The 12,380-nt window shown below is 41.7% G+C and overlaps 1 protein-coding gene across 7 annotated transcripts in view; it reads left to right on the forward strand.

Moving 5' to 3' along the window:
• The window catches only part of plekha7b (pleckstrin homology domain containing, family A member 7b), a 462,229-nt gene that overhangs the window by 389,402 nt on the left and 60,447 nt on the right, over nt 1-12,380 (forward strand). For all 7 annotated transcript variants that reach the window (XM_080190136.1, XM_080190135.1, XM_080190138.1 and 4 more), the window contains 3 exons: nt 5,589-5,654; nt 7,630-7,710; nt 8,964-9,113. In XM_080190136.1, the coding sequence (XP_080046262.1) occupies nt 5,589-5,654; nt 7,630-7,710; nt 8,964-9,113 (297 nt within the window). The remainder of the gene's footprint in view (nt 1-5,588; nt 5,655-7,629; nt 7,711-8,963; nt 9,114-12,380) is intronic.

The raw sequence follows: 12,380 nt of genomic DNA on the forward strand, positions 1-12,380 counted from the left end.
TGAGTTGTAAATAGCCATGTATCACAGCTGATCGGCGCATGATGAAGGTTTAGCACAACTGTGTACTCTGTTCTGCTATTTATAAACCTCAGCAGCTTACGTGCCTCTAACAATGTTTAACATTTTTCCCGCTACTTGCACGTATGCACCATGCCTCCCTGTCTCTGTGCAACCTGTTTAAAATTGTGCCCTTTTAATTTGTTGTTTTCCCTCATGCCTCCAGTCAAAGAGAATCACTTCATGCTTTCGAAACCCAAAATACTCCAAAATAAATCATTTTTCACACCCAGGCCCATTATTGATCATTTTGTCAAATTGTAACGGTGGAAAGTTTAAAATGCCAGACGGATACCTTACTTTTTATTATAAGATATGAGGTGCATTGGTCTCCTTAATAGTTATGTACTCTTGCTTCAAGCATTTAATCTGAGCTCAAAAACAGAAAAATGCTGGAAAATCTCAGCAAGTCTGACAGCATTAAGGAGAGAGAGAGAGAGAGAGTAGAGCCAACGTTTCGAGTCTGGACGATCCTTCATCAGAGCTTTGTGGGTGGGTCATCGAGACTTGAAACTTTCTCTATTCCCTCTCTATGCTGTCAGACCTGATGAGATTTTCCAGCGTTTTTCTGTTTTTGTTTCAGATTCTAACTTCCGCTTTTATTTAATCTGAGCTCTTCTGCATCGCCCAGCCACGCGTTTGTCCAGAGAGAGGATTTATTGAACAAGGAACTGAGTTCAATAACTTCAGCCAAGCAGTATAAGAAATAGTTGCTTCATTTTTAACCTTGATGCATTCAATTTGCATCAAAAACTTCTCTCTAGTCAGCAGAATTTAAGTTGTTCGTTGCACCTTTAATTTTAAAATTGTCATAATTTCTTCTTTATTTTGTGCTCACTGGGTGAAATAGTGATTTTTCTAGTAACTTTGAAATTAATGCGTGCCTCAGCATAAGATTTGGTTAAAGAGTTTAAACCTGAACACAGCTCACATGGGATAGGGGCACTTAATTATCCGTGATTCTGTAGAAAACCTTCCAGGGTGTGAGATACTGTTTTTGAGCTTTGCTTCAGACAGGGAATGGGTGTCCCCCAAATCAGCGGTATCTGATGGGGAAAGTGTACAACTTCACCCCTTCTCATGGGCTAAAGAGACCCCCTGGTGGTAGTCTCTGTTACATCACGGCAGCAGTTCTGCACAGGCGTGGCGAGGATCCAAGTAGAAGTAATTGGACATGCCGTTATAGGATATCTTATGTTAAAATGCCTCAAAGTCTTTAGCACAAACATTTGCTTGGAAATGCATTGACTACTATTAATTAAGCAAATGAAAGAGCCATTCTGCACTAGCAATTAGATGAATGACCAGTTTTATTGATACATTTGGTTGAGGGAAGCTAAAGTAGATGGAAGCTTTCAGAACTTTGAAGGAAAATTTAAAAGTATGACAAATATTAGCAGAATGTTGATGGTATTAATTAGTAGATGTTTAGCTAGAGGGGCTGTTGATGAATCTTATGAGGACTATTTAGGGCATGGTGTGGTGCACTCACCGTGCATACTTTGAAGCATTGTTTGGGGTGGCAACGTGACTCTTGGTGACATTATATGTTCATAAGGAAGAAACCCCCATTATTGTAATGAAACATATTCCTCTTCTGTTTGGAACAGATGAAATCTAATGTACCTTTGATCAACACGGTTCACAGAATGGTAATGAAAGTCACACCAAGGTTCCGACCCAGTCTCCAAGTAAGGCTGCTTATTCCAGCTGAAATTTAGAACAAAATTTCATGTGGCTATTCCATCAGCAGCTTGCTTTCCACCACGGTTATATATTCCATGTTTAGAAATCAGCGCCTTCCCGTCCTTGCTGATTTGGTCCGTCCTGTCATTTCTGTGAAGTTACAAATGTTGATTTCAAAGCTCAATCCATTGCAGGCTGCAAGGCTGGGTTTATTTTGTAATGCTCAAGATTTTGTTCAACTACTTGTTTTCATACGTACCTTGTGTGAGTGTGTGTGGTGTGTGTTGATTTCCTTAAAGGGCACCATTTATTGTCAAATAATTTGGAATCGATTTCTTTTTTAAAATTAAAATTGCATTGAAATGCTACATAGCATCTCATATCCTGAAAGTAATGTGCAGTTTATATGCGTGCACGTACATATGTCCTAGGCCCAACCATCTTCAGTTGCTTCATCAATGACCTCCTCTTCTCCCCACCCCTACTCCTCCTCCCATCATAAGGCCAGATGCGGGGATGTTTGCTGATTGGTTGTTGGGCGGCACGGTGGCTCAGGGATTAGCACTGCTCTGTGTGTCAGGGACCCAGGTTCAATTCCGGCCTCTGTGTGTAGTTTGCACGTTCTCCCCGTGTCTGCATGGGTTTCCTCCAGGTGCTCCGGTTTCCTCCCACAGTCCAAAGATGTGCAGGTTAGGTGGATTGGCCATGGTAAATTGCCCCTTAGTGTCAGGGGGATTAGCAGACTAAATATGTGAGGTTACCAGGATATGGCCTAGGTGGGATTATTGTTGGTGCAGGCTCGATTGGCCAAATGACCGCATTCTGCACTGTAGTGATGCTATGATTGCACAATGTTCAGCACTATCCATAATGACTCAGATACTGAAGCAGTCCATTTTCAAGTGCAACAAGATCTGGACAATACCCAGGCTTGGGCTGCAAATGGCAAGTAACATTCACACCATATAAATGCCAGGCAATGACCATCACCAATAAGAGACAATCTAACCATTGCTGCTTGACATTCAATGATGTAAGCATCACCAAATCCCCCACTGTCAACCATTGACCAGAAGCTCAGCTGGACATGTTACATAAACATACCTGGCTACATAAGCAAATCAGAGGCTAGGAATGCTGTGGTGAGTAACCTTGAGTCCCCCAAAGCCTGTCCACCATCTACAAGGACAAGTCGGGAGTGTGATGGAATACTCCCTACTTGCCTGGGTGGGTGCAGCTCCAACAACACTCAAGAAGTTTGACACCATCCAGGTCAAAGCAGCCTGCTTGATTGGCACCACATTTACAAGCATTCACTCCCTCCATCACTGATGCTCAGTAACTATCTGAGATACATTGCAGCAATTCACCAGAGACCCTTAGACAGCATCTTTCAAACCCACAATCATTTCCATGTGGAAAGGCAGCAGATACATGGGAAACCACTACCTGCAAGTTCCTCTCCAAGCCACTCACCACCCTGACTTGGAAATATATCGCTGTTCCTTCGCAGTTGCTGAGTCAAAATCCTCGAATTCCCTCCCGAACGCCATTGTAGGTCAACCCACAGAATGTGGACTGCAACGGTTCAAGAAGGCAGCTCACCACCACCTTCTTGAGGGCAACTAGAGATGGGCAATAATAGCTGGTCAGCCAGTGACACCCATGTGACACAATCGAATATTTAAAACTAAAACATGTACATGCTCGCACACACATGTGCATGTACACCCATAAAGATATTGACCTTTAAGGAAGCCAACTTAAGCAACATAACGCATGTTTGTGGTGGCAAACTTCAGCATTTTACTGTGTGCAATAACAATTTTTTGTGTTTCTGTGATCAAAATTACTTGTAATAGTTTAGCACAAAGGTGCAGTTGTTAATGAAAAACATTAGGAAAAACACCCAAGTGCATTGTTCCTTATTTGTCAAAATCTGTTTGTTAATCAGGATGCTTTGGAAAGATATTACTCCAGACGAGTTGAACCAAGGTTGATGATGGTGGATTGTTGAAATAATTTGACGTGGTTAAACATGTTTCTTGTCCAAACTTCATACATGCTATTTGAGGAAGAATATTATAGGCTAATTATAGCACCATTTCAGGTTTGAAGCATGTATAGTGCCATATGCAAATGCTCCACTCTGCAAATGCCATTTCAAATACGCATGTTTCACCAGACTCATTACTTTGCTGTTTCCAATTTGGAGAATGAGTAGTGAAAATAGTTCAGAACTTGAGGTATTTGGTGTTGAGGAAATATTATGGTTTCATGCTTGCCATCAACGGCCAGGGGGTTACCATTGACCAAAAACTGAATTGAACCAGCTATATAAATAGTGTGGCTAGGGGAGACTGATTTCCCAAAGCCTGTCCATCATGTACAAGGTACAACTCAAACATATGATGAAATACTGTCGACTCGCCTGGATGAGTGCAGTTTCAACAACACTGAAGAAGCCCAACACCGTCCTGGACAAAGCAGCCAGCTTGGCTGCTCACCCATCCACCACCTTTAACATTCACTGCATCCATCACCAAAACACAGTAGCAGCAGTGTGAACCATCCACAAGATGCACTGCAGCAACTCACCAAGGCTCCTTTGACAGCATCTTCCAAACCCATGACTACTACCATCTAGAGGGACAAAGGCAGCAGTTGCATGGGAACAGGTTCCCCTTCAAGCCACACACTATCCTGACTTTAAACTGTGTCACCGTTCCTTCACTTCCATTGAGTAATAATCCTGGAACACCCTCATAATATCACTGTGGGTGTATCTATATCACATGGTCTGCAGCAGTTAAAGAAGGTGGCTCATCACCACCTTCTCGGAGGCAATTAGGAATGGAAATTAAATTCTGGCTTCACCAGCAATGTCCGTATCCCATGAAAAATGTATTGATCACTGATATTTTGTAATTATTAACATAAAATTGTATAAATCTTCATCATTAAATGTTTATATAAGAGTGGCTAGTTTATGAGAAATGCAACCCATTGATTTTTTTTCCATCACCCTCCCAATTTTTTTCTCCTCCTGGAGATACTGGGTCAATTTGGGTGACAATTTCATTGAAATTAGCAGACTGCTGTGACCAAACTGATCGTTTTTCATGTGATCCACCTAAACAGTGAACTAGAAATTGGCAATAATGCTGGGACTTGTACATCATTCTTGTATACACCATCTTAACAATGGTGTTCATATGCCTAGATCACCAACAGACATTTCTTTGAGTGATGTTGATGGGGAATGGGCATCCTTCAGGGCCATATCCAATCCTTACCAGATGGTCTCTGGCATACTTCTTCCAACCGGGGCCGTTAGAAAAAAAACAGACCTGGGAGCCCTGCTTGATTCTTCATATCCCCATATCGCATCTCCACCTCCAACCCAGGGAGCAATTGTAGCACCAATACCTCAGCTAACCACTTCAGTCTTAATCACAAGATTAATGGCCAGCAGGAAAGATTAAGGGAATTGTTTTGGAAGTATTTGTTTATATCTTAGTTACTTTGTGAATACTAGCTTAAAACTTTATGCCATTTATTTGATCATGAGGTTTTGCTGGCAATATCATTGGTTCTGTTTTCCCTTTTATAATTCCTCACTTGGTCTGTACTTCTGTTTCTTACTAGATCTGCTTAAAGAATAAATTTGAATATTCAATTATAATTTTACTAATATAGTACAAAATGACATTGTATTTTAATACTTGTGTAAAATGTCTTCTTACTTGAGTAGAGGGGGAGGGTTATTCCTAAAGCTAGTTGGCTAACATTATTGTTGTTTTTTTACCACCTGTTTTCACCCTATCTTTATTTTTTTCTACTAGGTGACAGGACAAGAACCAATCAGGCGTGTTGTACAACCAGTTAAAATTGCAGAAAGCAATGCTGATGTAAGTCTACTTTTCCTCCAATTTTCTTCTGCTGGCACCAATAGTAGCACAGTGATTAGCCTCAGCGCCAGAGACCCAAGTTCAAATGCAGCCTAGGGTGACTATCTGTGTGGAGTTTGCACATTCTCCCTGTGTCTGCGTGGGTTTCCTCCAGGAGCTCCGGTTTCCTCCCACATTCTAAAGATGTGCAGGTTAGATGGATTGACCATGCTAAATTAGTGTCAGGGGGATTAGTAACAGAAAAAAGTGGGGTTATGGGGATAGGGCCTGGGTGAGATCATTGTCGGTGCAGGCTTGATGGGCCGATTCAGCTCCTTCTGCACTGTAGGGGTTCTGTGATTCTACTTGATATTCCGTAGAGCTGGAGCTGTCTAGCACTTTTTCCTGCTTGATTCTGGACAAAGAATGCTGGCAAACGATTTGACTGTGAGGAGTTTACAGTCTGATTCCATCTTTGCCAGTCATGAGCTGTGGCAGGAATGCTGATGGATGAACTTCTTGCCTCTCTCTTAACCAGGATTAAGGGCTGAGATTGCTGCAACTACAGCTGAGATCAGCAAAGATGCAGAGATTAAATCTGAAACATCCATCATTTATATGTCTTGAGATATCTATAAACTGGTGCATCAAGGAACTTGAATCAAACGCAACTGTAGTTAAACATTCTTTGTTCCTTCCCACTATACAGGCTAGGTTTATGCAGATTGAGCCAAGACTCTGAACGTGTAGCTAGAATACTAAAATTGAAATGATAATCTTTGCTAAAACAAAACTAATAAAATGTAGGCACCACGGAGAACAAAGCAATTGGGATTTTCAAAAGGTTATTAATTACTAATTATTTTGCACTTGTAACATTTTCTCATTGTGAGCAATGCAATGCTCTATAATTCATCAGCTAGTTGCATACCCAGTCCCAACTGAGTTATCCTTGAGAGACAGAAAACACGGATTATATGTTATCAGGCTATATATTCAGAAAATTGTCATGCAGTTATGAACTACAAAATGTTGATGCTGCTCTAATATCATGAGCAGTTTTTTGGTAATATTAATCAGTACACCAAAAAAATCAATTTTAATTGGAACATTTTAAATGCCCTAATCCAACTCACATCGTCAGTATTTTTTTCTACATCTGTCTATTCTCCATTCTTTCTCAATTGCATTTCCATTTTCCCATCAGTTGAATCATTTTTTTCTAACAAATGAAATTATACCCATTTATTCTACCCACTTTTTTTATTCCCTTCTCGCCTTGTTTTCTTTCTCCAAAGTTTTTGATAATTTTTAAAATAAGAATTTATGAAATGAAGAAACTAGGGATGAAAAGAAGGAAGATAAATTATTTTAAAAATTGCATTTATACAGCCTGGGCAGGTGTTTTTAAATAGGCTGTGTTTTTAATCAATCAAAAAACCCACATATTGAAGGTGGTTGTGTTAATACATGTGTCAATCTTTGTCATATTTCATATGCATCATTATACAGGGAGAGTATTAAGTAAATGTGCTCAGTCTCTGGAGCTTTGCAATAAATACGTGGACAATTCATAGAACAGTCATCTCCATTTGTAGTGCTGGATTTGTAGAGATGTTTATTCCTCACGCGGTTGCTGATTTTACTGAAATAGGCTTTACTTGATCGGTTAGAGGAAAGTGTCCCTGCCTGTCAGTTTCAGAAATCCATGATAATGGTGACCCATTGCATCTCTTACAGTACATGTTGTTTGGGGAGCTGATACAGGCTTGTGGAAGCTGGGAATTCAGAGTTGAAGTGAGCTCAGCCCATCCTTTTGTGTGAAAAGTGTTTTCCATCAAATAGCTTTGGCAATTCATTTTAAATGAAGTTGTATTTATTTTTTAGATTAGCAGTGATGTAATCATACTGTTTACAATCCTTGTCACCAATAATGCCAAATAGTTGTGTACAATTTCATTACAGTTTAATGGATGTCTGTTCTTTCTGCCTGTAGGCTAAACTGAGCAGGCTTTGTGAACGGGACAAAAGTCTCCAAGATCTGGAAGCCAAAGTTCGACAACTGAAAGCTGATAAGGTATGCTGCATGGAGAGGCAGAAAGCAGAGCGCAAATGTGAAATAATAAGAGTCAGAGCAGACCATATGTTGCTGAAGATTGCTCCCTCTTTCAATAAGCTCATAGTTGAACTTCTCAAAGAAATCTTCTTTCGTGCCCTGCTCCCATGTCCCTTAATTCCCTCAGTTCCCAATCTATTGGTCTTAGTTTTGAATATACTCATCAACTGAGTATTTTCTCAGCCCTCTGAGTCAAGGTATTCCAAAGCTTCACAACCCTCTAATTTTGCCATCACCCTTATCCAGAGACTATGCCCAGAATTTTACTGCCTCCCCTGCCTGAGGTTCATAAGATCCCACCTGAGGCCAATGGAGAATGTCGTTCTGCAAGCCTTGCCTGTTCCAATTCTGGGGCGAGTGAGGCAATAAAATTCAGGCCTGTGATCTTGAGTTCTGGATTTTTCATCTGGAGAACAACTGATCGGTGTTGGCCTAATCAAACATTCTCCAAATCTACAATGCTCCAGTGAGATTATTTCTCATCCTTCTAAACTCCCAGAACATTTCGACCCCAATTCTGCTCAATCACTCCCCCAAGATAACCCTCCTGTCCCAAGAGTCTAATTACTAATAAAGTACCTAAAGTCAAAAAAGCAGGGTGATCAAAAAATGGGTTAATGTTCTGTTTGTTACTCTTCAGCTGAATTGATCAGCCAATACCAATTTATCAGGTAATCCATGGACTCTTCAGGAAACACGCACTTCAGACAAATGAAGTTCCATCGTTGCAGTGTCAGGTTCTGTGGAGCTATTTTGGAAAAGGAAGCTGTGCAGTAATTTTATTTGGCATCCTGATATCTCACTCCTTTTCTCACTCAGTTGTGCAATCTTTCATTTCTCAGGTACTTTATTCTCTGCACAGCTCTTTGCTTTCCTACTCCCATACCACCACTCCAGGCTTGAACCTCATTTGATCGCATCTACAGCCATCCTAATATCACTCTGCATTCTCCAAAGGTCTGTCATAACTCCTGTCACTGCATCTTTGAGCAGCAACCTCTTGTCTTGTCGACACTTCCATCTCCTGCGTGCCAGCGTCCTTCCCTTTGGGCTTCGTCAGTGAATCAATAGTCGCATCTCTCTGCATTTCCCTCTAAAATGTCCATTCACTGATGTAGCTTAAAGGGAAACTTTGTACACAGGGATGTTAGTGATATCTGCACCCTTCATTTCATTTGAGTTCGATGATAAGTTCTAATTTGTCACGTCTCCAGGACAAGCTTGAATCTGTATTGGACGTAACGCACAGGCAACTAGATCAATACAGAGGACAGCCAACCCATACTGAGAAGATCGCCTATCAACAGCGGCTTCTGCAAGAGGACCTCGTTCAAATCAGAGCTGAGATTTCAAAAGTCTGCACAGTAAGTGCTTCCTGCATAGTTCACGTCAAACCATTTAACCAGTTATTATACCTTGTGTAGCCTATGAAAAAGACTATTCACGAAAAATCAGTTATTCTCAATAATCAGTTGATTGAAAGGTGCACCGTGATTAGCACTGCTGCCTCACTGCACCAGAGTCCCATGTTCAATTCCGGCCTTGGGTCACTGTTTGTGTGGAGTTTGCACTTCCTCCCCATGTCTGCGTGGGATTCCTCCCAGGTGTTCTGGTTTCCTCTCACAGTCCAAAGATGTGCAGGTTGGTTTGATTAGCCATGCAAAGTTGACTCTGGTGTCAGGGGGATTAGCAGGGTAGATGCGTGGGGTTATGGGAATAGGGCCTTGGTGGAATTGTGTCAGTACAGACTCAATGTGTCGAATGGCTTCCTTCTGTACTGTCAGGATTCTAAGATTCTATTCTATTATGGGTTCAGTGTCTGAGTGCAGCAAAGCCTCAAGGCTGTTTTGTATCAATTTCGTTTTCCACTGACAGGTAAAACTTGAGTGTGGTGAGGAGCCACATTTTTTAGGAGTGCTTGAACAAACAACCCGATACTATGGAAAATCTGAAAACTTTTTATGTAGAATCTTTTTTTTAATGTGATGAGAAAATGAATGTTTCCATCTGCTATCCTGTTCATAAGAAAAAGCTAATGAGAGCAAAGTTGCTGGTCAGAGTGCAATGTAACAAAATCTAGCCTCTGTTGTTGCCAGCAGGTCAGAAACAGCAGTGTCGCCATCACAACTTAGCAGGTACTCTGAATGCTGTCAGTGTTTCTGCTGTGGGAGGGAGTATTTGGAGTGTTACCACAGTTATGTATCACCTTTGAGGAAATATTCTCTCTTCCTTTGAGGGAAAGCTTTTGGAGTAATTTTATTCAAGTAGTGATGATTGGTTATTGAAGTAATAGAGAAATTTTACAGCACAGAAGGAGGCCATTTGGCTCATCAAGTCAGTGCTAGCTCTCTGTATCACAATTCATTTAATTCCATTCCCCCTACCACAGCCCTGTAACGCTATAGGTGTATTTCTTTCACGTGTCCATTCCATTCAATTTTGAAATCATTGACCGTCTCTATTTCCACCACATTCATTGGCAGCGAGCAACAGGACATTAACATGCACTGTGTAAAAAGCTCTTCCTTGCATCCCCCCAATATCTCTTGACCAAAAACTTAAATCTGTGTCCTTGTAGCATCAGCTAATGGGAATAGGGTTTCCTTATCTACCTCTCCCAAGTCTGTCATGATATTACACATTTGTACAAATCTCCTGTCAATCCCCTTTGCTCCAAATAGCACAGTGGTGGGACGGCATCATGGCACAGTGACTAGCACTGCTGCTTCACAGCTCCAGGGACCTGGGTTCAATTCCCAGTTCGGGTCACTGTCTGTGTGGAGTTTGCACATTCTCCTCATGTTTGCATGGGTTTCCTCCAGGTGCTCTGGTTTCCTTCCACAGTCCAAAGACGTGTGGGTTAGGTTGATTGGCCATGCTAAAATTGCCACTTGGTGCCCTGAGATGGATAAGTGAAAGGAGTAAATGTGTGGGGATGGGGGTTAGGGTCTGGGTGGGATTGTGGTCAGTACAGACTCAATGGGCCAAATGGCCTCTTTCTGCACTGTAGGGTTTCTATGATTTCTATGAAGGCGAACAATCCCAGCTTTCTCAACCTAACTTTGTTGCCTCAATTCTTCACCTTGGAACCATTCTAGTAAACCTCCTCTGTGTCTACCCAAGGACCTTCATGTTCTTCCTAAACTGTGGTGAGCAGAACTAGACCCAATACTTCAGTTGTGTCCTAACCAGAACTTTATGACATTTCATATAACTTACTGAATTTTTGCATGCAGTACATTTTATTTATGAAACTTGAGATCCCACATGTGTTGCCAACTATTCTCACCACAAGTCCTGGCACCTTCAGCGATCTGTGCATATGAAACTAACCTCAGTCCCTACATACGCTTTAGAATTGGTTAAGTTGATATTGCCTTTCCTCATCCCTGCCATCAGAATGCATCACCTCACACTGCAGTGCATTAAATTCCAGAGTCTGCCTATTTTGCTGACCTATCTAGGTCTGTTGCAGTCAATTTGTATCATCCCAACTATTTAGCATTCTTCCAACATTGCTATTATCATCAATGTGTACATTTTGCTCTGTATTCCAATATCCAAGTGACTTGTATACGTATCAGAAATGCTGTGGTCCTAGCACTGTCCTTTGGGAAGTACCACTCTTTTTTTGAATCTGGAATTTTTGAATTAGTAATTATTTATCAAAATTCGCTGGACTCTGGGGAAGCGCTGGAAGATTGGAAAACGGCTAATGTTACGCTGCTGTTTAAAAAAGGTAACCGACAAAAGGCTGGGAATTATAGGCCGGTTAGCTTAACGTCCGTAGTTGGAAAAATGCTCGAATCTGTCATCAAAGAAGAAATAGCAAGACACCTAGAAGAGAACGGCTTGATCAAGCAGACGCAGCACAGATTCATGAAGGGGAAGTCGTGTTTAATGAATTTATTGGATTTCTATGAGGATGCGACTAGTGCAGTAGACAGAGGGGAACCAGTGGATGTAGTGTTTTTAGATTTCCAGAAGGTGTTTGATAAGGTGCCTCACAAAAGGTTGCTGCAAAAGGTTAGGGTGCATGGAGTTGGGGGTAAGGTGTTAGCGTGGATGAAGGATTGGTTATCTAACAGGAAGCAGAGACTTGGAATCAATGGGTGCTTTTCTCGTTGGCTGTTGGTGACTAGTGGAGTGCTGCAGGGATCGGTGCTGGGGCCTCAACTGTTTACCATTTACATAGATGATCTGGAGGAGGGAGCTGAGTGTAGGATAACGAAATTTGCTGATGACACGAAGATGACTGGAAAAGCAAATTGCATGGAAGGCACGGAAAGTCTGCAGAGAGACCTGGATAGGCTGAGTGAGCGGGCGAGGACCTGGCAGATGGAGTATAACGTTAGCAAATGTGAGGTTATCCACTTTGGTAGAAATAATAGTAGGAGGGATCATTATTTAAAGGGCGAAAAGCTGCAGCATGCTACAGTGCAGAAGGACCTGGGGGTCCTTGTGCATGAGTTGCAAAAACCCAGTCTGCAGGTGCAGCAGGTGATCAAGAAGGCGAATTGAATGTTGGCCTTTATAGTAAGGGGGATAGAATATAAAAGCAGGGAGGTCTTGCTGCAACTGTACAGGGCACTGGTGAGGCCGCAACTGGAGTACTGTGTGCAGTTTCGGTC

This window comes from Carcharhinus amblyrhynchos, chromosome 6, assembly GCF_965287045.1.
Source record: "Carcharhinus amblyrhynchos chromosome 6, sCarAmb.v2.hapA, whole genome shotgun sequence".
NCBI lineage: Eukaryota > Metazoa > Chordata > Chondrichthyes > Carcharhiniformes > Carcharhinidae > Carcharhinus > Carcharhinus amblyrhynchos.